Raw genomic sequence first — 27908 nt, forward strand, 5'->3', positions numbered from 1 at the left:
CGCTAATGAGTATATAATAGGTAGGTCCTTATAAATAATAGTGACTTGAATAATCCTCTTCATCTCTATATAAGACTTCAAACTAAAACTCAATAGAGATTTCAGAGTTACACAACACCAAAGATCAATGGACATAACGGATATCTATAGAAGATTTTACCCAATATACAGAAGGTATATTCTCAGCAGCCCATGGAAACTTCTTTAAAACAGCCAACAATAAAGGCTCCAGAACAAGCCTTAATGATGGACACCTTTAATCCCAGCACTCAGAAGGCAGAGGCAGGCGGATCTCTGAGTTTGAGGCCAGCCTGGTCTACAGAGCAAATTCCAGAACAGCCAAGGCTACACAGAGAAATCTTGTCTCAAAAACACAAAACAACCAATATAAAATGAACTAAAATAAATTCTTCTATCCTACCATATAATAGTGGGACAAAACTGGAAACCAACAGCCAGATAAACCAGCACACAAGTACTTGAAGACTGAACAAAACACTTTTAAAAGATAGCATCTCAGATAATGGAGGTTATTATTTCCACTGGCTATGCAGCTCAGAATGGCCTTGAATTGCTGATCTTCCTTTCTCTGTCTCTCAAGTGCAGGGATTTTATAAGCATGTGTCATCATACCTGGAAACAACTCTCTCTCAAAGTGGTCCAATAAAGAAATCGGGAGCAAATTAAAAATCCCTAGAATCAACTGAAAATCGGAAGCACAACTTCTCAGAATGTCTGGGATACACCTAACAGTTCTACGGGGAACTTTTACAGCTATAAGTCCTTAAAGATCAGATATATAGCAAGTAATTCACCTGACGATGTATCTCAAGGTCTTAGGAGAACAAGAACAAGCCAAATGCAAAATTAATGTACAGCAAGAAATTAAAGATCAGGTCTGAAAGTAATGCAATAGAGGGGGGAAAGTATAGAATTAATTAAACAAAAAGTTGGCTACTTGGCAGAGGCCGTGTCAGAGGAGCTGCAGTCACAACGGAGCTTATGGAGTATAGCTCACCGGTTAGCACAGCTAGGATGAGTGTAGCCCGGAGAGGCAAAGCCCCAGGGGTCGGGGGCAGGGGATCGTCTCCAGAATGCCCCTTGCTTCTGCTGGGCCTTCTCCTGCTTGCTCTTATCATGCTCCTAACTGTATTTGGTATGGTGTGATTGTTAGAATCCCACTATATCTAGCATAGTATGATTGTTTCATGGAAAAATCCCACTTCTCACTGGGCAATTTATTTGCAGATCATAATAAAGATGATTTTTACAAGAGCAATGATGCAAAGTTGGATCAATGATTTTGATCTTTCTGAACTTTCCGAGTCAGCCTAAAAGACACAGGTGGTTAAGACTGTTAGTGAAAATGATTAGGGAAATGGTTAATGGTTTAGGTTGCTCGGCCAATTGCTCCAATGAGAGCTACAGAAAAGAAATACGATTAGAAGACGCCTTCCATTTTACTAGATATGAGACTTGCTGAGGTTGAAAAATGGAAACAAGGAAGTTTCACACATCATAGACCCAGGAATTCTGCCAGTGGAAAAACAGGCTGATGACCAAGGAAGGCAATTATGTCCCTACACTCAAGGTTAGGTCTAAGTTCCTTGGTTGTATAGTTTACAGAATTAATCACAGGTTTCAGTGTGCACTCTAAAAAAACAAAGTTGTAAAAGAAAATTAAATGACCCTACTGTGTGTAAAGGGAAAAAATAGATGGTTAGCTAGACCACTTGAGGAAGGTTTTGTGGAGTAGAATGTAGATGAGAATTTGCTGCACTGTAACCACAAACTGCTCTCTGCCAGGATAAAGGAACTGGCTGAAATACACTTGGCTTGCTTAAAACCTTGTTAATCAATAATAAAAGAATCATTGCTTTGGGGTAAAGATGTTATTGTCTGAGAAATAATACAAAGGAAAATGTTTAACTACAAGTGGACTTCTAAGAAACATATGTAACTTGTGATCATAACATGATTCCTTCTTGTGTAAAGATTTTAATTTGTTTTTGGAAAATACACAACTTGTGGTTGTGATGTGATCTTTTCTTGCGTAGAAATTTCTGCCTTAGGTAGTATAAGAAGGATAAGAAAAAAATAAAGACAAGAAATAAGTTTTTCTCCCTCAGATAAGGCCCTTGTGTGTTTAGTCACCAACTCCACATCTCCTCTCCAGTTTCTCTGACCTGCTGGAGCTGGACTCCAGCAGCTACTTGAATAAAACCTGACAAACCCTGAACAAACTAACCAAAACAAAGGGCAAAATACCCAAATTAATAATATTCAAACTTTAAAAAGTGATGTTATGACATTCCATTGAAATCCAGAAGATGATTAAGAGAATATGTTAAAAAATTATTTTAAAAAAAAACTCTAAAATCTGGAAGGAATGAGTAAAGTTAGCCACAAACGACCTACCAAAATGAAATCAGGAATATAAACAACCCAACAGACCTATAACAAGCAATGAAACTGAAAAGTCAATAATAAAGTCTTCCACAGAGAAAAGCCCAGGACATAATGGATTCACTCCCAAACTCTGTCAAGCCTTTGAGAACATACCACAGCATGTTAAAAGCTGTACACGACAAACCTAGCCAGCATTATATTACATGGAGAAAATTAGGGAACATTTGCTTTGAAACCAGGAATTTAACAAGAGTCCCTACTCTGTCTGCCCCTGTTCAATATAATGCTTATAATGCTTTAAGACTTATAAAGTCTTAATCTGAGCAATGAGACATGAAAAAGAAATAACATGGACATAGTAAGAAAAGAAAATAAATCAAATGATCTCTACTTGCAGATGGTATAGATAGATAGATAGATAGATAGATAGATAGATAGATAGATAGATACCTAAAGATTCAACCAGAAAAGTCTTCAGTATGACAAATACTTTCAGCAAACTAGGAGGCTATGAAATCAACATGCAAAAATCAGCTGCCTTTTTCTGTAACAGGAGCACACTTGACAAGAAGAAACTAAAATAGGGAAGGAGGATCCTTTACAATGACTTCTAAAAGTATGAAATAAAATATCCATGAATAAACCTAACCAAGTAGGTGGGAGAACTCAACAATGAAAAGCTTAGGATGCTGAGGAAAGAAACCAAAGATGAGAACCTGAGATGGATCAGAAGGAAAGGCACATGCCACTGAGCCCGATTATCTGTTAAATTTCCCAGACCCACACAGTGAAAGGCTCCTCAAAAGCTGTCATCTGATCTCCAAGAATGAGAGTGAACACACACACAAAAGAAATTTTTAAATGCAAAACAAACAGAAACTGAAGAAAACACCAAAAGATGCAAAGATGTCGCACTGCTCATGAACTGATAGAATATTGTAATATCACGTTACACAAAGTGATATACTGATCCAATGAAATTCTCACCAAAATTCCCATTACATTCTTCACAGAACTAGAAAAAAATGGAATCCTAAAATTCATATGGAAGCACAAAACACCCTGGCTAGCCAACCCAAACACAAAGAGCAATGCTGAAGTTTTCACAATACCTGATTGCAAATTACACTGCAGCCACACTAAAAACTACATGGTACTGGCACATAGATGAATGAACTATAAAAGAAGATCCCAGAAATGAACCCACACAGCTACAAATAATGTCTTACAAAGACTATAAAAACATGCATTAGGGAAAGGAGACCCTGTTCAACAATGGCTACTGGGAAAACTAGACACCTATATGTTAAGAGCTAAAACTAGACCCTCATTGCTGACTTTGTACAAAAATCAATCAAAATGAATAAAAGATCTTAATGTAAAGCCTGAGACTTTGAAATCACCAGAGGGAAACATTTCAATATGCAAGAGTAGGCAAGAACTTCAGAAACAGACTCCAGCACCACGGGAAATAGTTCCAAGAACTGACAAATTGGATTGCATTAAATTAAAAACCTGTGCAGCAAAAGAAAAAATCACCAATGAAAAGATAGCCTATATAATGAGGAGAAATATTTGCCAACTGTATATCGAAGTACTGGTTGATATCTGGAATATATAAATAACTGCAAAAATTAAACACCAAAACCAAAACACCGAAATCCAATTAGCAAATGAGCCAGGTCTCAAGAGAAGAAACACAAAAAGCATGTTTTTGAGTAAGTGTTTGAGTACGTCTCCAACATCATAGCCAGCAGGAAAATGAAACTAAAGCCAGTTTTCGAATCCATCTCATCCCAGTCACAATGGCTACCATCAAAAAGGCAAATGCTGGCAAATATGTGGGAAGGTGGAACCCAACACAGTGCTGGGGACATTATAAACTGGTGCAACCATTGTGGAAATCTTAGAGAAATGAGTAAGCAGAAGAAATAACAGTAATATAAATATGGAAATCAGTATGGAGTTTCCTCAAAAACCCCGAATAGAACTATCATATGACCCATCTGTACCACCCCTAGACATATACCTAACAGACTCTAAATCAACATTTGACAGAGATACTTACACATTAGTTTCTACTGTTATACTAGTTACCATAGCTAAGAAATGGAACCCTCATAGATATCCATGAACAAGCTAATGGAGAGAAAATGTGTTCTACAGAATAGAATTTTTAGAAAGATGTATTTTATTTTTATTTATGTGTTGTATGTGTGCCTACAGAGGCCAGAAAGAGGACATTGGACCACCTGGAGCTGGAATTACAGACAGTTATGAGCCACCTAACACCAGTGCTGACAACTGAACTCTGATCCTCAGCAAGAATGTCAAGTGCTCTTAACCACTGAGCCATCTTTTCAGTGCCTGGAATAGAATTTTCTAGAATAAAATCATGACATTTGCAAGAAAATAGATGGAACTGGAAATCACTAATGTTAAATGAAATAAATTAGAGTCAGACAAATACCAAATATTACACATTTTATCTAATATGGAACATATACCTCAATGTATATATGTGTGCGTATTTATATATGTATGTGCATTTACATGTGTGTGTATTTATAGCAAGTATATGTCTGTGTTTGTTTTTGTGATATGAAAGTAGAAAAGAGACCATAAAAGGGGGTAAAATATATCTTAAGGATGGGGAGAATTAAAATAGAGGATAATGGGATGTGGAAATATATGGGAAATGAAAGCAGAAAGACTATGTGGGAAGAGGATGTGAAACAGAAAAAGAGCACAGCGGAGCAGGGGAGGGCAGTGGGCAGGTGATGAATAAGAAAAGTGAGATGACACCGGTGTGAAGATGCCACAAGACAGGTGATTGCATGCATGCTACTTTAAAACTGGTTTTAAAGAGTAGTAAATACAAGCCAATGATACTACATCATAACGTTAAAATGCAAACCTTCCTTACCAAAGAGGATCTTCTATAAAACACAATTTGAGAACCACTGAAATAGAAAACCTACAATTGTCTCAGAAGTTGCTTTAAAACACATTGATTTGGTGTTAAAAAGATGGCTCAGTACTTAAGAGCACTTGGTGCTCTTGTAGAGAACCCTGTTTCTGTTCCCAGAACTCCTATGGCAGCTCACAATCTCCTGTAACTCCAGTTCCAAGGGCTCCAGTACTTCTTTCTGGCCTCCATGGGCTCCTGCATGCACGTGTTGTCCTCTGACCTCCACGAATGTGTTCCTTCTCTTACAAGCACACATGTATACACATAAATATTTTTTAAATACAAAACCACATATTGGTTTTATCATTGGAGAACAATTTTAAGACCCCCTGTAGAAAGCAAACTTTACAGAGTCCCCACATGACTAGAAACTCAAAAAGGAAGCAACTGAAGAAAGGCCTAAGCTGTCCTCTTGGGAACTCCAACATCAAATTTTCCATACTGATTCACTGTAAAATGGCCCCCAGGGATTCCTTATCATGATCTGAAAAGCTACAGACCACTCATTGTTTGCAGCACTGTACGTAAGCACTTTAGTAAGGGAAAGGACATCCTCAGCTGAAACCAAAAAGCTCAGAATAATAACAGCAAGTTTAAAAATGCAGCCAAGTGGCTTCCTGGGATTGTTTTCATGTGCTTTTGGGACCACATGGACATCTTGGACAACAACTGCCTTGAGCTAATAGGATGTACACACAGAAATGACAGTCAGTGGTCATGTGAATTCACTGGACACATGTTTCTTGAGTGGCCACTGTGGGTCCAGTAGTGAAAGTGCAACAATGAGCAAGCTACATACATGTGGTCATTGCCTTAGCAGGACTTAGGGTAGAGTGACAGAACACAGGCAACAAACAAACCAACTCAGCGAATTACCACTATCCGTGTTCCACTCTGACGGAGTTACAGGGGCAGGACTAATTTTGATAGACTAGTTACAGAATGACGGCAGGTAAATAGATCTTTCTCAAAGGAAGCCAAAAAAAATTCGACTGTTATACTGAAGGCTGTCCATTGGTATGACTATTCAATGTCACTTTCTGTGTGATGCATTTGTTCATTCTTTCTGCTCCCATGTCAAGCTTTGCTCCACTTCAGCGCTGTTTGCCTGTAGGCTTGCACTATGATTACTGACATACACACATCTTCTATCAATGAAGCTTCTATCAAATCTAAAACACAGGAACCCTATTTAAATTTAAAACCTGTAGATTCTGGTCTTTTCCTGCTTCCACATGAATTCTAAGATTGTTTCTTCAATTTCCAGGAAGAATTATGTTGAAATTTTGATGGAGATTACATTGAATCTATAAATTGCTTTTGGTAGGATGGCCAGTTTGACAATCCATGTGCAGGAGAGGTCTCTACAGCTTGTGGGGTCTTCTTTAATTTCTTTATTCAGCATTTAAATTTTTTCATTGTATAAATCTTGATAAGTTCCTTGATTAAGTATTTCTAGGTATTTTTTTAGGCTATTGTGAATGGGATTGTCTCTCTGGTTTTGTTTGTTATTTGTGTTTTTCCTGTCTGATTGTCTTTAGTATAGAGGAAGGCTACTGACTTTTTTATCCTGCCACTTTGCAGAAAGTATTTACCAGCTCTAGGAATTTCCTGGTGGAGCTTTTGGGTCTCTTGTGTATAGTTGGAGGAAGTACAAACTGGTGCAGCCAATATGGTAATCAGTGTGGCAGTTCCTAAAATAACTAGAAACAAATCTATCACATGACCCAGCTACACCACTCCTGGACTCTATTTCCTATAACAGAGACAACATGTTCATCTATGTTTATATCTGCTCTATCCACGGTATCTAGGGCATGGAAATAGCCTACATGTCCATCACTTTATGAATGGGTGATGAAAATGTGGTACCTAGATAACAGGATCATATTCATCTATAAAGAAAAATGAAATTTTCAGGTAAATAAATAGAGCTGGAAAACACTATACCCAGTGAGGTAACACAGACCCAGAAAGGCAAACTCCACATGTTCTCACTCATATGTGGATCTTGGTGTTGAATCTTTAGATTTGTGTGTTTAATTTGGAGCACCTCTGGAAACCAGTGATCTAGTAAAGAATGATTCATGAAGAGAGAGGGAAGGAAGACCTTAAGGAAGCAGGGATAGTAGAACACAGATGATACAAAGGGGAGAGAGAACATTGGGGAGTGAAGTTTAGGTGGGGAAAGGGATGGAAACATGGGGCAAAGAAGGATGTGAGTAGACAATTAACACTTAAGTTAACTGAAAAAGCCATATGGAAACCTATTTTATAGTGTGTGTGTGTGTGTGTGTGTGTGTGTGTGTGTGTGTGTGTGTGTATGTGTGTGTGTGTATGTGTGTGTGTGTATGTGTGTAAGAGGGGAGGGGGAATGTTTAATTGGACTTTCCATACAGAGTAGATAATGTTCCTCCCAGAAGCCACAGGCTTACAAACAAAAAGTTCAATACTTCCCCTTGGGTTGTTGGCCGGGGATGTCCTAGAAACCTTATACTGCTTGACTTTTGTCAATCTGACAAACTTAGACATATCTGGGAAGAGGGAATCTTAATGGAGAAGATGCCTCCACAAGATTGGGCTGTAGGCAAGTCTGTAGGGCATTTTCTTGATTAATGATTGAAGTGGAAGGGTCCCACCCATTATGGGAGATGGTTCTACATGGTATGAGAAAGCATGATGGACAAGTTATGAGGAGCAGATCAATAAACAGCACTCCCCTGTGGACTCTGCATCAGTTCCTGTCTCCATATTCCTCCATGTTCCATATTCCTCCATCCCTGCGTGAGTTCCTGTCTTGACTTCCCTCAGTGATGGACATTTACCTGGAAGTAAAAGCTGAAATAAACCCCTTCCTACCCAAGTTGTTTTTGGTCATGATGTTTTACATAGTGATAGAGACCTTAGCTAAGACAGACACACATACCCTAAACAATATAGGGCATTGACATTGATCTTGGTTATGCACCAGAACTTGATAGTAAGACAGTATTTCTGAAAACACCACACAGTTTGGCCACAGGACATTGAAAAACCAAGTTGGTATTGACTGGGAAGCTTCCTTCCTACTGGCTAGTTTTCACAGTGCAGGAAGGTGCCAGGTATGCTTACTGGAGAAGAAGAGTCATCAACAGTCTTACCCAGTTGTGAACCCTGTGAACTACAATAATGACCAACATGTTCAAGATATGCTCTAGGATGCAACAGTGGCATGAATGTTATAAAGGCAACCAACTGCTTTCTGGTTGGATGTAAGGCCTATTCCACAGAAGGAAACACATACCTGGTGCCATAAACCTGAGCAAGAACCCATAGTTGGGAGCTCACAGTCCCCAGGAATTAACCTCCTACTGTTATTCCGCTAAATTAACATAGTATCAAACATCCCTCTAAATCTGACTCTCTATACCCATGGTTTAGTACAGCTCCCACGCCTGGTCAGAGAGGTTCTTTCGAGAAATGGATAGTGGTTAACACAGGAACATGTACAAAAGTGCAGAGAATAAGTGTCCATGGGATGCTCAACCACAAATGGAATACCTACATCATGCCACTGCCAAGGCTCCACGACTTTTGTGGAAGAGGGTCAGAAAGACTGTAAGAGCCAGAGGTTGGGGAGGACAAAACAGGGGGAAACATGGCATGATACCAGAGGACTGATTACAGCAGGACTTAGGCTACACAGAAGAATTCTGGCCTCGGCACCACCAGTGAGTCTCTGTGATGTTTCCCTCACAGGCAGGTCAGCCTTGGGTTATGTGAACGGAACCGGAGATAATTAAGAAGCAATTCAACCTTGAAAAAGTAGAAGAATAGTATAAGGCACATAAGTGACTACAATTAACACTGATCCATTTTCCCAATTGACTTTGTCCCAAGAGCAAGGTCTTTTACCCTCCCATTTTTGAGTGCCTACTTTGTGTGCCCGGCCATATTAGAAACAAGGGTTGAATATCACCTCTTGGTTTCTCAAGGAAGCTGTCTTAGCCATGGTTACTACTGCTATGATGAAACTTCATGACGAAAAGCAACTTTAGAGGGAAAGGATTTACTTGGCTTACATATCCTGAATCATAGCCCATTGAGGAAAGCCACTGGCAGGAACTCAAGCCTGACAAAAACCTGGAGGCAAGAGCTGGTGCAGAGGCAATGGTGGAGTGCTTACCGGCTTGCTCCTTCTGGTTTCCTCAGCTGGCTTTAAAATATATATGAAATATATATTAACTATTAAATTTATATTAAATGTAAATATATATTAAAATATATAATATATTATTTATATATATTTAAAACTAGGGTGTTCCCACCCACAATGGACTGAACCCTCCCCACATCAATCACTAATTAAGAAAATGCCCTACAGGCTTGCCTGCCTACAGCTGGATCTTATGGAGGCATTTTCTCAATTGAGGTTCCTTCCTCTCAGATGACTTTAGCTTGTGCCAAGTTGACATAAAACTAGCCAGGACAGAAGCCGTGGTTGGAAGAGGTGATAACAAGGCGACAAAATTACTTTTGGACAAGGACCACAGGTGATGAATGTGGGTAAGAACAGCAAAAAGGAGACATGGTCTGCCAGCTAAGAGGCTGAAGTGAGAGCAAGCGCTAAGGACTGGGTGATGCCCGTCTGGGACCCCGCCCATCTGGGACCCCGCCCACCCCTTCTCTTCTCACCTTCTGCAGTTTGCCCCTCTCACTTCCTATTTCAGAACACTTCCACAATAACACATCCCCAAGGCTCTGGGCTTCGGCACACAAACTGCCTCTGGCTGGAATGCCTTCCTCCCTCAGTCATGGCAGAAACATGCTACATCCTCCTCCTCCAAGCACGCTCCCCTCCATGAAGCTTTGCAGGACACACCAGGCAATGGGGTGCTCCCTCTCTGATCCTGTCGCAGTTCTCAGCAGAGTCCACCACACTGCCTAGCAACTCTTTCAGTCCAGTACATTGCAAAGTGCTCAGGGTAGCAGAGAAGCCCCCCGTTGAAATGCGGATGGTGCCAATTTCTTGGTATTAACAACTTCCAGAGAGCTTTGTCATATCTCTGAATCTGAGCTACCCCACCCATAGGAGCACTAAAACTTTCCTACAGGATGACAAAATCTCAAGTAGTGTACTTAGAAGTCCCTGCCAACAGCAAAGGCTCAAAGTTTATCAAGTTATAAGGAAATAATTGTGATGACGACAGTAGCTATCAGAAAGCTCATAATGTGATATTAATAAAACACACAAAAATATATCACAACTGTATGTCTTTGTTTACTTTTGGCATGCAACCCTGGAGAACCTGAAAAGCAGTTTGATGATAGATTTTTTCCACAGATACAATTCTGTTCTCGTTACAACAATAAAACGATGCACCGAAGCCTTTAATAAGGGAGCACACACAAGGGAAAAGAATTGCCCTAGATATTACAAACAAGAAGACCTTTACCATAAAGGCTTACTTCATTTACATAATAAATCAATGGAAAACAAAGTGCACATTCTGAAGTGAACTGACTCAGAGACAATAATTGGTCTGCCATTTCTACTTACTCCAGGGCATCTCCTCCCCTTAAAACTACAGTCCTGGCAACCCACAACAAGAAGATAATTACTACCCTCCGCAAGTGGTAATATTTTCCTCGCGTGGCCTCAGACCTCACAGTTCACCCTTTTGGAATGGTTGCTTTTAGTCACCCACAACATGCACGACATGGACGAAAACTAAACTTGAGATGTCTCGCTTGTTGCAGCCTGTGTCACTCTTTGTGTGGTGTTGGAGGATGGGGACAGCGTGTCATGTTCATACCTGTGTATGCAAGTGCATGTGATTGGGCACACGTAAAGGCTAGAGGAGTGTTTTGATTGACCTGCTCAATCTCTCTCTCTTATTCCCTTGAGACAGGGTCTCTCACTGAACCTGTGGCTATGACAGAGGCCAGTAAGAGAGCCTCCTGTTTCTGCCACTCCCCTTACAAGCACTAGGGTTACACCAGGCCCTGCCCAGCTTTTCCAGTGAGTGCTGGAACCAGAGCTCAGGTCCTCACACTTGCAAGCAGAGGTTTTCCCCCACTGAGCCTTCTCTGCTGTCCACTGCTTCACTCTAGGTAGCGTTTAGAAGCACCATGCTCGTCAGAAAACCTCCGCAGGCCCTACAGTTATGCAAGCACACAACAGGAAAGCAAGATGGGGAATAAATGAGACCCCAGGAAAGCTGGAGGAGAAGTAAATGTATGGGGTTTTTTTCCCACTTGCCCTGATGAAAAACAGTCCTCTGCAAGGAGTAATTTCATTAGCAAGGGGAAAGCTGCAAAGCACTGAGAAACAGTCAGGACTCTTCTTCCCTCAGTTCAGTAGGGAGCTGTTTCCACCATGGAATTTTCCCTCCTGACTCTCACGCTGTACATGTCCTTTCAGATACTTTATACTCACCCTGCTTCTAGGCCTTTCCTGGCTCATGTGAGGAAAACACTCATCTTTGTAAGGCCTGTATAACTCAGATGTTTGATAAGATGGAGGTTGTTATCCAGTCATGAGTTATAAAGTCGATCCAATGAATTGTAGCACTTTTTCTCCTATTCTCTGGGTCTGTGTCTGTGTCTCTCTGTCTTTCTGTCTCTCTCTCTCTCTCTCTCTCTCTCTCTCTCTCTCTCTCTCTCTCTCTCTCCCTCATTTCAGTGATACTGCCTCTGTGTATCTCAGGCCTACACTGGCCTGGAACTCATGAAGAAGCCCAGGTTGCCTTCAAACCAGCCATCCTGCTGCCTAAGGCACCCCAGGATTCTAACTATAGGTCTGCACCACCATGTCCCCCTAGACTTCAGCACTTTAATTTCAAACAAAACTACCTATGACTGAGTAAACAAGCTAAAGAATCTGAAACTATTTCTACCAAAAAAACAAAATCTAAGTGGCTTGAGGAATTCTGCTGCTGCAAGGGTAATAATTCTGCTAGGAGAAAAACAACCTGGTGTTAAGTCATAGTCCAAGATATCATTACAGGCGAGGCAGTCCCACAGAGCGGAGCACCCTTAGCAGAGTACTGAATGCTCCAGACCGTAAGCACTATGGGAGGGAGGGGCAAGACAGCTTTTGTGATTCCGTGTCAGTTGACAAAAATCCCCCCATTAAAGGGACTTTTAAAGTAGGGACCAGTAAGCCTGGGCTAGAAGTGAGCTCAAGAGAAGCCAGGGCTGAACCTAAAGCTGAGCCTAGAAGAACAGAGAGACTGAAGAGGCCATTAGAATAATTTGACCTGGAATGGTATAGTGAAAGGTGGCAAATCTGGGAAATGTAAAGGAGGACATGAAATATAAAGTAACCATGGTCTAAATGATCAGATTTGTGTGTGTGTGTGTGTGTGTGTGTGTGTGTGTGTGTGTGTGAAGATGAATCAGATAATTCCAACATTTCCAAAGCAGAGTAAGTTGAAAGTTTGTGCCAATAACTGTAAAGAAAAAAAACAAAAAACAAAAAAACCAGCAGTCTTATCCAGGAGGGTTAGGTGACAGTACTGTCTGTTATTATTTTAACCTGTTCTGGATACCTACTGTTCTGGTTTCCTTTTCTGTTAGAAAGGCGATAAACACCATGCCCAAAAGCAATTAGCTGAGGAAAGAGTTTTCATCCTACACTTCTAGGTCACAGTCCATTGTTGAGAGAATTGGGGCAAGAGATCAAGGCAGGAACATGAAGATAAGACCTTGAAACAGAAACTGTGGAAGAATGCTGTTTCCTGGCTCACGGCCAGATTTGTGCTTAGTAAGCTTTCTTAGAGAGCCCAGAACTGTCTGCCTATGGATGGGACCACCCACAGTGGGCTAGGGGCTCCCACATCAGTCAGTAATCAAGACAATTCCTCAAAGACATGGATACAGACCAAACTGATGTAGGCATTCCTTCAACTGAGGTGCACTCTAGGTTGCATCAAATTGACAATAAAAACTAATCAGGACATCAATGTTAGAGGACTATCAAGGAACATAAGCAATATCCTACTTTAAAGTGCTAACTATTTGGGGGAACCAAAACAATTCTACATTAAGATCTTAAAATATTGAAAGACTTCTGTACCAGTTGGCAAATAGCTATGTGAGCACCTTGAATTTTGTACATATACACTACACTTAAACACACACACACACACACACACACATTCACTCATGTATACATACACACACATTTTCACTCATGTGCACACACACACACACACACACACACACACACACAATCACAGAAAAGTACTCAGTAAACATGAGTTCCTTCCTTTTTAACGAGCAGTCACATTTTAGACATTAGACCATATAAACAGTCAAACAAAAATCCTCCTAGTCTCTATTGTCCATCTACACAGCTTGGTATCATTTAAGGTCAGTTGTTCAAGGGAAAGAAAGGAAGCCCATCAGCACCAAGGACAAGAGAGCTGTCACCCTGCATTTCCATTTTGTGTCCTATGAACTGCTCCCTTAGAGGAAGAAGCCATCAATGTCAGGAAGTGGCAGAGGTTTCCGAGTGTTTAAAAGGACAGTGTCTGCAGTGTGACCCTGCTTCAGACCACATAGAAATAAAAATTGACCAAGAATAACAAGTACATCCTTACTTTCCTATCTGATGAGTCAGAGTCATTGTCTGGCTTGTAGTTCTTTGTTTAAATTGGGTTATTAAATCACAGTGTAGCTGGCCAAACTTTCTGGGTGTAGATAAATATAGCATGCTTTCTATGGTATGTGGACTCCTATGGAAAATTTCCATAAAGTGGCACTTATATCATGGCTCAAACACACACACACACACACACACACACACACACACACACACACACACACACGGTGGGGATCAGTTCCTGTGATACTTAACTAAAAGTTAATGCTATTGTCTTTTAAATTTTTTTATTTTCAAGACCACAAATATTCTATGATATAGTGGAAAGAGAAAAGAATTAGAATACCAACCTGATCCTAATTGTCTATTCTACCATGTATTAGCCATTTGAATTTAAACTACTTACTTTGTGTTTTGGGGCTTGTTTTCCCATATGCATGATAAAAAATAACTATGTGATGAGTAAGGGGTCTTGTAGTAGTTAAATCAGTAATATACATGTGCAGAGGCTTAGCTAGAGTCTGTATGAAGGAGAATCTTGATGGAATACTAACATATTTTGTAAAGTATTATTGGCATGAACTTTCTAAGTCTGAAACAATTGGCAAGCATATGCATAAACACACACAGATTGTTAGTGTCCAATTTGTCACTTAAGAATAAGAAATTATAATGTAAAACTTTAGCAGTTAGTTCTGAGTGTTCACCATAAAATCATAAACTTGCAATTCAAACTGAAAACCAAATGCAGCTATTTTGGAAGTGACTTCCATTAATAAGGTAGTATCTTGGTGGCAAATGAGAGTCTCTTACACACTAACTACAATGTAGCCTAGCATGTGATCTGCCTTTTCTTTTGTCTTTTGACCTAGTGAGCAATCATCAGTGCTGACATGTAAAATACACTGCTAGGACATGTTCCTTATTGTATAAATTACGGCTCTTTGAGTAAATTTAATTGCAGAATTAAAATCAATTTTATTTATAAATAATTGTCTGAATAATCTATGGTATACTTTCACCACTTTGTATGCTGAAATTGTAAATCTTTATCTCAAGATACTATTTCCTCTTAACTAACAGAATAATATAGTTATACTCATGGTCTACACAGCCAGGATTATCACAAAAGTGGTTAAAGAAACTAGTCAAATTTTTCAATCTAATATCTTTTTAAATTTCAGCACATTATTTAAAAGAACAGTAGAATCACAACTGGTCAAAGTGCAGAGAATAATTATCAGTGGAGTTCTCAGCCATAAATGATGCATCCATATCGCATTCTTTCCCCACAACACTCAGTGTGGTGGTTTGAATGATCATGGCCCCTATAGGCTCATAGATTTGGTCAACAGGGAGTGGCATCATTTGAAAGATTTAGGAGGTGTACCCTTCCTGGAGGAAGTATGTCACTGGGGGTGGCTTTGAGGATTCAAGAGCCCATGCCAAGCTCAGAGTCTCTCTCTCCCTGTCTACGGATCAGGACATGGCTCTCAGCTACCTCTCCAGCACCTGTCCACCTGCTGCCATGCTCCCCCGATGATGATAATGGACTAAACCTCTGAAACCATAAACAAGGCCCCAATAAAATGATTTTTTAAAAAATAAGAGTTGCCGTGGTCATGGTGTCCTTTGACAGCAATGACCAAGACACTCAGGGAAAATTGCAAAAGATGGGGTGGAGAGGAAAGATTGTAAAAAGCAGAGGTTGGGGAGGACTGAGACAAAACATTTTCTGGACATGACAGGACCGTGTAATAATGAACTTATAGCAACTGTGATTGTCTATACAAAACCTGCACAATTTCAAACAAGTCAACATCCTAGCATAGAGCAGGAAGGGGCACCTGAGCCCCACCAACAACAGGCGCCTAGTAACAGTTGATTGCTGCTGAGAGGTTATCTGTTTTCTTTAGGGATGTTGCCCCAGTAGGTTTCACATTCTCCACTGGATGATCCCATATCAATACGTGTATATGGGCAATGTTAATGCACTTGGTGAGTTTTAAAGAGAGAGATTTAAAAGATGAGATTAAGTTGGGAAGGGGACATAGTGAGATCTAGAAGGAGTTGGAAGGAGGCAATATAACCAAATACATTGTCTGTATATATAAAATTCTCAAAGAATGAATAAAAATATCATACTAAAAAAGAATAATGATTCTTAAAATCATAAAGATAAGACCATTGTCCAGGCTGTTAACAAACACAAAATGCCTGAGTATAGTTAGCTGGGCCTGACTCCCTACTCAAGGGGCAGATAGATGTTTGAAAGCAGAACGTAAGTAGACATGCAAAGTTTTCCACAAGTACAAGGAAAGATGAATACATGGCAATGGCTCATGCATGCAGCATAGACTATAGACACTTTTCAAGAGTAATACCATTTTCCCAGTCTCATCAAAGACATTCTTAAATGAAACTATTTGGTATAAATGTGAAGTGATGAAGTTATTAGTATTTGAAGTATAACTGTGTGTGTACCATGGCAACTCAGTTATAAAGTAAATATTATCTTATAATTATTACAAAAATAAGCATGAAGGCTGGAAGATACTCATTTGATAAAGGTGTTTGCCACACAAACCTGAAATATAGACATTTACACAACATTAATTCTCGTGATCCATGAACGTGGAAGATTTTTGCATCTTCTAGTGTCTTCAATGTTTTCTTCAATGTCTCTAAATTTATATTATAAAAGTAATCCACCTCCTTTCTTAGCTTTGGTCCTGTGTTGTTTTTAGTCTGTTATAAATGGAGATGTTTTCCTGGCTTCTTTCTCTACATTATATGGAATATGGAAAAGCTACTGTTTTTTACATTTTGATTTGTGTCTGCTATTTTGCTGGAAGTGTTCATTAGATTAAGAGTTTTTCTGGTGGGTTTTCAGGGTCTTTTAAGTATAAGGTTCTTACAAATATCTTTGGATAAAAGATAAAAGGAAGATAATTTCTCTTCTCCATTTCCTGTCTATATCCTTTCTATTTCTTTCTCATGCCTTATTGCTGTGTCTGAGAATTTCAGTACTATATAAAGGGAAAAGTGAGTCCCCTTGGCTCTTTCTGGCATTTTAAAAGATTACTTTTGTTTTTGTTGTTGTTGTTGTTTTTAGCTTAGTATAACATTGGCCATAGTGTTTATTAGGCCTTATGTTGCCTTCATTATATTGAGCTATGATACATATCTTATGTTCAAGCTGGCCTTAAACTCATTTTATAGATAAGGCTAAATTTGACCTTCTAATATTCCTGTCTCTATATTTCCAATGTTGTCATTACGAGTGTGCACCATCATACCCAGTTCATGTTGTATTGGGATCGAACCCAGGACTAGACAGCACTCTAATAATTGAGCTATATTTTTTATTTCTAACTTCTAGCCTACTTCTTAATTTCTAACTTCTTCGGGGATTTTTATCACGAAAGGTTGAACTCTGTCAAAGACCCTTTCCGCATCTATTGAGATCATGTGATTTCTGTCCTTCTGTCTACTCACATGCTTGCTATATTACATTTATTGATTTGTACAAGAAAATTGCTTTTAATTTTTAGATAAAAATAATCAGACCAATGAGTTATTGTGATAATGACAAATGGAGCAAGAAAAGATTAAATAGACTCACTAAGCTTTGGAAATATCTGAAAAGCAATCTCTGACTAGGAATGCTAAGAAATTGTGGTGCTTTTCTGTCTTTCTCAGATACAAGTTTGTGTATCTACAGTGGGAATTGTCAACAAGTACCATTTTAAGTCCTTCCAAATGTAATCGCTACCTTCCCAAGATACAGCCCAGTACCTGATAAATACATACAGTATTGATGATGCCGCAGGCCTAAGAGAAAGGTCATCAATAGAAATCAATAATGAAAAGGAGAAGGATAATTATCAGTATCCTCTTCCAAGCAGCTCCTTACAGCTGCATTTTAGTGGACATCGGGCCACTGAGGCAAAAGTTGGAAAGGGGAACCCAAACAGGAACAGAAAGCAGAACTGAAAAATGTACATATCAAAATACCCCAGCCCACTGATGCGCTCAACCCCACAACTAAGGAAGGAGACATGGAAGGCCTGCAGGAGTGGCCATGAGGCCCACACTGGAACAAGACCCAGACTAACAGAAATGCTCACCAGCGGTTAAGAGGAATAGCTGGGTGCAGATGACTGCCCACTAGTTCACAAAAAAAGGCCTAATCACTGCAGTCCGGAGTGAGGTCAATATGAAAGGCATAACCACTATGTGAAGCATGGTTTTAGGATACTGAGGCAGTGGGGGAAATGAGTCTTCACTCTCTTAAGTTCCTTAAAATTCCTTCCATGTTCCAGGGATAGTGTGTGCTTTCAAGTGTTACCACATGGAAACCTGACAATTTTGGTAGGCGTGATTGTTCATTTTATCTGTTAGTGTAGATGAGATATGGTAAGCAGATATTTGGTCAAACACAATTTTGGATATTTCTCTGATGGTATTATTGTTTTTGTGTGGATGAGATTAGCATATAAATCAGTGTCCTTTGATTCTTCCCAACACTCTCCCCAGTTGAGTAGGCCTCATCAGATCCATCTTTAAGGCATGACTGGAGGAAAGACCTCTCCTCAGCCCGCCTGTGAAACTCTGCTGCTAACAGTGAAGTCAGGACTCATTCTAGCCTGAGGACTTGGAGTGGAACTGAAGGCAGCAAGTAGTGAGACATTGTAATCACAAGCCAGGCACTGCTGGGAGCCCTTTGTGACTGACATCACAGGAACCCAGAGGTGAAGCATGATCCTAATTAGTGTTAACAATAAAAACCCGGAGTCAGATATCAGAGTGAAAGCTGAAAGATCTGAGAAGCAGAGCAGCCAGCCACTAGAATTCTTACCTCTATGAAATCTCAGACCAAATAGAGCATCCTGTCTCAACGAATCCTCAGACTGAATAGTCTGTCTCCACCCACCTTACATTCTTGTCTCCACCTCCCTAGTGCTGGGATTAAAGGTGTAAGCCTCCACCTCTTGGCTCTGTTTCTCCTTTAGACTGGTTCAATCTCATGTAGCCCATGATCTCCTGCTTCTTCCTGATCTCCTGCTTCCTCCTCCCAATGCTGAAATTAAAGGTATGTGCCATCACTGCCACTGCTAGTGGCTAGCTCTGACCTCTGATCTCCAGGAAAACTTTATTTGTCAGAACACAAACAAAATATCATACAATGTAGAGGATTGATGTGCCCAGATGGCCTGTCACATCCTTTCTCAGCTCTCCTGATTCACTTTCTTCAAGTAGAAGAAATCAAATATTCCTACTAAGTCAACATTTGAAGATCATGAAAACTGAATAAAAAGAAATAACCCAGAATAGAAGCTGGGCATGGTAGTACATGTTCATGATTCTAGCACTCAGGAGGTAGAAGCAAGAGGATCAGGAGTTTGAGGTCATCTCAGCTTACATGTTAAGTTTGAGACCAGCCTGGAATACATGAGGCCTGGTCTCAAAAGATCAAAAAAAATTAATAAAAAGTACTAAAAGAAATTACATTTTTAATTGGAAATGTGTTACATTAGTAGAAAAATAGAGAATTGTTTATATCAATTAAATGGTGGTAGCCAGATCTAAACAGAGAATTCTCAACAGAAGAATCTCAAATGGCTGAAAGACATTTAAGGAATTGCTCAGTATCCTTAGTCATCAGGGAAATGCAAATCAAAACGACCCTGAGATACCAACTTAGACCTGTCAGAATGGCTAAGATCAAACTCACTGATGACAGCTTATGTTGGAGAGGATGTGGAGAAAGGCAAACACTCCTCCACTGGGAATGCAAACTGGTACAGCCACTTTGGAAATCAGTATGGTTACTTCTCAGAAAATTGGGAATCAATCTACCTCAAGATTTAGCAATACCACTCTTGGGCATATACCCAAGGAATGCTCAATCATACCACAAGGACACTTGCTCAACTACATTCATAGCAGCATTATTCATAATAGCCAGAACCTGGAAACAACATAGATGCCCCTTAACTGAAGAATGGATAAAGAAAATGTGGTACATATATACACAACATTACTCAGCTGTAAAAAACAATGACAGCATGAAATTTGCAGGCAAATGGATAGAACTAGAAAATATCATCCTGAGTGAGGTAACTCAGACTCAGGAAGACAAATATGGTATGTACTCACTCATAAGTGGATACTAGATGTAAAGCAAAGGATAACCAGACTACAACCCACAGTTCCAGAGAAGCTAGTTAACAAGGAGAACCCTAAGAGGGATGCGTGGATTGCCTTGGGAAGGGAAAATAGATGAGATCTCCAGGAGTAAACTGGGGGAGGGGAGCAATAAAAGGAAGGGAGTAGGGGATGAGAACTTGAGGGAACAGGATGGTCTAGCTGGGGGAGGGACAGAGTGGGAGAGCAATGAAAGAGATATCTTGATAGAGGGAGACATTATGGAGTTAGGGAGAAACTTGGTGCTAGGGAAATTCCCAGGAATTCATGAGAACAGTCCCAGATTAGACTACTAGCAATAGTGGAGAGGATGCCTGAACTGGCTTACCCTAGTAATCAGATCAGTGAATACCCTAACTGCCATCATAGAGCCTTCATCCAGTAACTGATGGAAGCAGATGCAGAGATCCACAGCCAAGCACCAGGCCGAATAGGTAAAAAAAAAAAAAAAAAAAAAAAACAAATGTATTTCATGTGCTCTATTTAAAAGATTCACATAGAGTTAATTTCAACCCCATAGCAGTTCTACTTAAAAATGTAAAGACTAGAAATAGACAACTAATATAAGTATGCAGTAAATATATGTATACGAGTTTTTCTTTAAAATGTAATAAACCTCAATTATAGTTAGTTTAAGAAAATTTACTCTATGATAATATATAAACAGATTTTGCAAACCACCAAAAATGGAAACTGATATAGTATTAAATTACATTTCTAAAGAATGAAGTGTCTGACAAAGGAAATTATAATGAAGAAATACAAGTAGAAACAGATTCTGCCTTTTCATTCTCTTCTTATAGCGTCTTTTCATCATTCTCAAAGGGATTTTAGAGATTATCTGTTCCAACAGTCTTCTCTCAGTTTGACCTTTAGTAATAGGATGCTGAACAGACAACCCCATGCCCGTAAACTGAATAAACGCAGAATGTTCCTGATGAAAAGAGGTCAGAGAGAGAGGGGGTTCTGGGTCTCCTAACATTCACCACTTACCCGCTGTCTTCCCTTGGGGCTGGTTCCCCGAAAGAGTCCTTCATTTACTCAGTGATGTATAAAACACACCAGTGTTTTACAAAGGCAGAAACGTGTGGGATCATGTTCCATGCCTGAAGCCAAGCACAAAGCATCCCTAAAGCTTTTCGTGAAACTCTGAACTCAGGTTATAGGCCAGAGACCTGAACTCATCCACCTCAGATCTGGGCACAGACCTTCAAGCCCCACTATCAGCCCAGGCTGCCCGTGTTCAGCATTAGAAGGACACAAATCCTGTCAAACAATTACTAAATGGTACATGATACAAAGATGACAGGCTGGCACTCAAGATGTGATTAATGCATTATCTCAAAGGTAAAGGCATTAGAATTCATGTTTGGGGATGCCACAGTGCAAAGGATGATTGGCATGGTAAGCTAGGAGCCAGGGCTGGCACCCAGCAATTTGAATTTGGAGAAAGTAAAGGGAGTTCAGGTTGAGGCCTTTTGCTGGGCGCAGGGTTAGTGGTGGCCAGCCAGCTACAGATGAGCAAAAATCTAAAGTATTAGGTGCCTGACCTCCAGAACTGGGAAAGAATACATTTCCGTTGGTGGGGGAGGGGCGATATTAAGTAAGTGGTCATGGGAGGAGAAATTTGAATGCCTGGCTTCTGTAAACTGTGAGCGAAAGACTGAACAGGTCCTAGGCGTTAAGAAGTCTAGGTTTCAGGGTGGGCTCTGGTGTCTGGCCTCTGAGAACAGCCAATCCAGTAGTTGGATTGTGGGACCTTGAGCTCCCAACCCCTATTACCTTCTGATCGAAGTAATAAATTGAGTAGTTATTGGCCTCCTCGGGTTGGAATGTGGGGAAGATTTGCAAATTTAGGCTGGCGAGGGCCCTTAGGGCTGGATTGACGGCTGTGGTGGCCACAGGTGCCAGGAAAGGCAGGAGCAGAAGCCGGAAAGCCAGGCTGCCCATGGCTCAGGCTGGCCAGCAGGGCGGGTGGCAGGGCGAGAGGGCCACCGGCAGTAGCGCGCGCCTGCCCAGTCCACAACTACAGGCTGCAGACTCTCTTGAGAAATCCAAAATCAGGCAGCTTGGTTCCCTCTCACACCATCTATCCTCTTCCCAGCCCACCTTTTTTTGGCCATACTCCAAGTCAGCCCTTGTGCAGCCAGGGCTCTGCCTCATCATTAGCTATGGCTTCCGGAAGCCTACCGCTCCTTCAGGTCAGGCTTTAAGACTGCTTCATTGACACCGCCAAGCTGTTAGCGCCGCCTTAGCCCCATTGCAACATCTCTGCTCTCAGCAAAACGTACCAATAAAGACTCCAGGGCAATTTACTGGCAGTCATCACCAGGCGTGGTAGCATAGTGGGACTTCCCTCACTCAACCACCGCAGCAACCATGTGCACCATGTATAATTGTCATTTCTATTCACAAAAGAGGAAGTGAGCTAAGAGAAGTGAAAGAGACTCAGGGTTGCCGCTCTCGGATAGCAAGAACTGGAGCAAGGCTGAACAGATTGCTCTGCTCTCCTGAAGGCTGTTCCGGCTCTGTGCCTCCCTTATGCCCGCCTAACCTGTTCCGTGGTACTCTGCTCTCCAGTCACCCCATCCTCCTCATTGCCCGCACAACTCATCCCTTCTGATGTAGCTGGGTCTTCCATGCAGACCCTGCCAGGCCTCTATCTTCCTTTCTCCACGAGAGATGGCAGATCCCATCATCAACAGTGCCCCCTCCTTCCTTCCTGATGGCACATGCTTCTACACCTTTTTCCTCCTCTCACCAACCCTCAATCCCTCAACGCCTCCTGTCCAAGAGGGTTCTTACCCTTTCTGGCCTCTTCCCCGAGTCCTTCACTCTAGCCTATCACCTGGTCCAGAGTTACACTTCACAGATGGAACAGCCATTCCACCAATAGGGGAAGAGCATCCCTCAGATCCTGTGTCTATGCCAATTTGACAGAAAAAGGTCAAGGTGTTATGCCCAGATCATGACCCCAAAGAGACCACCAAAGACCTTGGATGTCCAGAATGCAACAGCAAGGTTTATTGTATAGATACAAGTCTGGACAGGGAACTCATTTCTACACCCAATACAGTAAGGCAGGGAGGAGTTGCTCTTTCTTTGTGAGGCTAGCTTTTTAAAGGCAAAAACCACAAGTCCTTCAGGGAGGTTGGGGGTTTTGCACAGGTGCAACTCGGATTGGTTTATTTTTATCTCTGTTCTCTTTTAATTGGGTGAGGGTATGTAACCTTTGAATTTACTGGTTGGGGTTACAACTATCATTTGGGGGGCAGTCTGGCACAAGTCCCGGGCTTTGTCCTTGAGCTACCATGAGGGCTGGCTGGCCTAGCATGTACTGACTGTGGGGGCTGGTTCAGTGGTCCAGGCTCTGTCCTTGACTCATGCACATAACTCTAAGTTGGTGAGGGGTCCCAGACAGTAAACATCTGGCTGAACTTTGAGCAGTCAGAGTATGTGCAGAAAGGGAGCTACTGCAAGGACTATGTCTTTTGTTCATTGCCCTCCCAGAGACTGCTTGCTCAGTCTCAGGAAACTGAAATTGAGGCCTGATCTCTGAGAGAAGACTGAGCAGCCTGCTATGGCATCTGCTTGGTCCTTTCAAAGGCACCCTTCTCTACTACACTGTCATCCTCAGCAAGCACCTCATCGTGGTTTTTTGAGGGTATACTCAAACCTTCCCTTCAGATTGTCAAGAATCTGAATCATTTATCATGTTGCCTGGATTGGGCCATTGTGGTTTCCCACTGACTTTAGTCACAGGACATCATGACACCATGAGATACAGTAAAAGATATCCTGTACTACAGACATACTCTTCCTTACCTCCATTGGTAGAGAAGCAGCCCAATTTCCTCTTTACAGTCTGAACCACCACTCCTAACAATACTGTAACTCCTTTATTAGTGTGTTGATTCAAAAGCACCAGGAGCTCACAGTATCCAAGGAGTGGTGGTCTTAGTTTTCAGTTCAATGGAATCTTGGTTGTGCCTCCTGGCAGAAGCACACAGCCTCCCCACCTCTGAAAACAATATTTCTAGTCCATGAGAACATAAGGTCATAGGAATAAGAAACAAAAATTTAGCTAGTTGGTAATTATTTTCACCCCTTCATTCATATTTTCACTCCTTGGTTTCTAGACACACACATCCTGGCTATGGGGGAAATAGTACAATATATTAAATTCCAATCCAAAGAATACACTGCCTTCTGGAGAACCTTCCCCAGTCCTCTAGATTACTGGCATCCAGCTGGCACTGTGACTGTCATTATGAAACCATTCCACTGTTCTATCAAGACAGTTGCTTCAGAGCTGTAAGGAATATGGTAAGATCAATGGATTCCACGAGCATGAGACCACGGCTACACTTCTTTGGCTATGAAGTCCATTCCTTAGTCAAAAGCAATGCTGCACAGAACACCATAATAGAGGTTAAAGCAGTCTGTATACCCATGGGTGGCAATTTTGACAGAAGCATTATGTGTAGGAAAGGCACGTTTATACTCAGAATAAGTATCTATCCCATTCAAGATAAAGCATTGTCTTTTCCATGATGGAAGTGGTCCTATGCCACCAGGTCATTGGCTGGTCACCTTAAGGATTGGTGCCTTCTTTGACAGATCTGGCGCTCAGCAGCATCTATAGCCAGGCCATCCCTGGTGAATGGAAGTCCATGTTGTCGAGCCCATTCATAACTTCTACCTCTGCTACCATGATGATTTTGCTTATGGGCCCATTAAACAATGACAGGGACAGCTGGGCAAAGAATTTACTCCCTTCTATGCACAGAAAGGGTCATCCTATATACTTGATTATTGGAGTCCTCTCCTGACTGTCGGTGAACATTTAACCAGAGACACAAGTGTCTTCACATCTGCTGCTCACTGTGAGATATCTAGTTATGTACCTCCTCCCCAGGTGTCTTTCTCACCAGTTTTTCAGTCATATTGTTTCCAAGTCCCCAATCAACCAGTCAAATCAGTAATCATATATCTGCCCATAATTCTTTCTAAACAAAATGTGTGACTATGTGCACTACCCAAACTAAGAGGCTTCCTGGAGATTCTAATACCCAAGGAAAGATATGGAGGGTGAGAATAAATGTGTGAAAGAAGGAAAAGAATGTACTGGATAAAGGGAACCATGTATTCAAACGCACAAGCAAGATCATCACAGTTGGGAAAACAGTGTGTGCTGCTCTCATCTGGGATAGCTAGAGGGCGAGATGGGAGTGATCCAAGAGCTTTCTCTGCCTTTTCCTTTCGCATTATGCTATGTTACATGCACAGGCATGTTAGTAGAGTGTGGCATCTGTGAAGGAAAGGTTGAAATGTGTTGGTGGGTACCATGGAAGGCAGGTGCTAGCATGTCTATGAACACTGAATGATTGCAATAACACAAAGCTCAAAAAGGTCCCCTTCCCATGTCACCAGATCCATCCCATTGACCTAACAAGCAGTCTCCTCAAAGGGGCTATTATTACTCACCTCTTAGACTTGGGAGGAGAAGGAAGAAGAGGAGGTAGAGAAGGATGAGGAAGAGAAGGAGGAAAAAGAGAAGGAAAAAGAAAGAAGGGAGAAGGATAAAGGAAGAAGGAAGAAGTGGAGGAGGAGAAAGAAAGAAAGAAAGAAAGAAAGAAAGAAAGAAAGAAAGAAGGAAAGAAGAGGAGAGAAAAGAAGAAGAGGAGGAAGAAGAAGAAGAAGAAGAAGAAGAAGAAGAAGAAGAAGAAGAAAAGAAGAAGAAGAAGAAGAAGAAGAAGAAGAAGAAGAAGAAGAAGAAGAAGAAGAAAAGAAGAAGAAAAGAAAAGAAAAGAAGAAGAAGAAGAAGAAGAAGAAGAAGAAGAAGAAGAAGAAGAAGAAGAAGAAGAAGAAGAAGAAGAAGAAGTCATCACGAGAGTCATGACCTGAATAGAAACAAGACAAATGAATATCAGTGCAGCAGGAGGGGCAGGCAATAAAATGAGCAGGCCTGAGGGAATCTGGTAACCTGCTGAATTCCCAGGTCATGGAGTAATTTACTGGTTGGTCCTAGACTACTCCATAATTATCCTCACAGCCCCCATGCTGATGTGAAGCCTCCTGTGTGTTATTAATACTGGCAGCAAGCAGCAGGGAATGGTGGGAGCAGAGGAGAGCAAACTAAGTTCTCAGGCTTCTGAAAGAATGTGAAAGCCCCTGCCAGGGCCCTCCAAGAAAAGCCACATTGGGAAAATAGAGCATCTTCCGTCTCCAGCTCTTGGCACAGCCATCATATGAGCCCCGTGGAGAGTCTCCAATGGATGATGAGTAGCTTGGGTGAAATAAAAAATAAAAAATGAAAAATAAAAGAAACAGAATCTGAGCCCCAGAGTTTGACCAATTTGTGTCAAAAAACTTCTTCCCTGACCTACCTAGGAACTGTCTGAAATATTTTGAGACCTCCCCAGAAGAAGTCGATGGAGCAATGTAAAACACCTATCTTTGGTATGGTATGCCAACTGGATTTCACTGTCCAGAAGTGTGGCCAGGGAAACAGTTCAGAAGGTTCTCATCCCTCCTGGTAGACCACAGAATCCCTCCCACATTACCTGGTTAATCCCACTCTGTTCCAATTGCCTCTCCTCCTGCCTGCCCTGCCCTTCACATTGTCAGCCTGATGAAAACAAGAACCAGCCCCAGCCTTCTGGGCCTTCCTTATGTAGCCAATGGAAATTAAGGAATAGACAAGGAAAGACATCTCTGTGTTCTACCTCTTAGGCAAGCCTGATTTCCGGTTTGGCCTCAGCTGAAACACACAATACGTAGTACCACTGAAGAAACCTGCCATGTCTGACAGTTCCTGGAGCCTGAGCAAAGGACTCTATTCCCATTTCCTGGAATTAATAGTTACATTTCTCCCCCTTTCAACTCACTGCTTTCTCTAAATGCATCTCAAGATGATTCTGTAATTCTCATTTAATGTTCACATCAACTCTATCATTCATCTAAAATGCACAAGTACTCCTGGGTTGTCTGGTTACACTGCTTTATAATCTTGATGGTGACATTCACAAGTACTCAGCCTGATTTCCTCTTGAAAATTTGTGCCCATTGTATCTTAAAAGGCCCCATCCTCAAAGGGTTAGAATCTACAGTTGAGAGCATATTCTGTGATTCTGCACCATAAAGGTGGCAACCATTCCAACCTTGCCATTCACGTTATTAAAAATAAGCTGTTAATCAGATTATTAATTAAACACTTTATTGACTTCTTCCACAAAGGTCAGTGAGGGAGATTATAACTTGTGCATGCTTTTTTCATTGCTATAAAGACAACCTACAAAAGCAACAAAGGAAAGGAGGGAGGGAGGGATGAAGGGGGAGGGAGGAATGAAGGGGGGAGAAAGGGTAGGTTGGCTTTGGCTCAGTTTGAGGGTACAGCCTATCACGGTGGGGGAGTCAGGACAGCAGAGGTAAGGCCACTGATCACATTGCCTACACAGACAGAAAGCTGAGAGACAAGTATTTATGCTCAGCTGACATTTTGCTTTTTATTCAGCCCCAGGACCCCAGGTCCATGGGATGGTGGCACCCACATTCAGAATGTGCCTTGCCTCTTCAGTTAAAGCTTTCTGGAAATACCTTCATGGACATACCCAGAGTTGTGTTTCCATGATGAGTCTAAATCCAGTCAAGTTGACAGTGCTATTAAGCATCACAACCTCACCCCAGATGTCCATGCAGCTGATCTGAAACTGTTCCACACTGCTCCCC

The 27908-nt window shown here is 41.2% G+C and overlaps 1 protein-coding gene across 1 annotated transcript in view; it reads right to left on the bottom strand.

Moving 5' to 3' along the window:
• LOC131917442 (lysosomal Pro-X carboxypeptidase-like) overlaps positions 1-22181 on the bottom strand; it is a 63484-nt gene extending 41303 nt beyond the window's left edge. The window contains exon 1 of the mRNA XM_059271260.1: positions 21960-22181. Coding sequence (XP_059127243.1) covers positions 21960-22127 — 168 coding nt within the window. The 5' untranslated portion in view covers positions 22128-22181. The remainder of the gene's footprint in view (positions 1-21959) is intronic.
• Positions 22182-27908: the final 5727 nt, after the last annotated feature.

This window comes from Peromyscus eremicus, chromosome 1, assembly GCF_949786415.1.
Source record: "Peromyscus eremicus chromosome 1, PerEre_H2_v1, whole genome shotgun sequence".
Lineage (NCBI taxonomy): Eukaryota > Metazoa > Chordata > Mammalia > Rodentia > Cricetidae > Peromyscus > Peromyscus eremicus.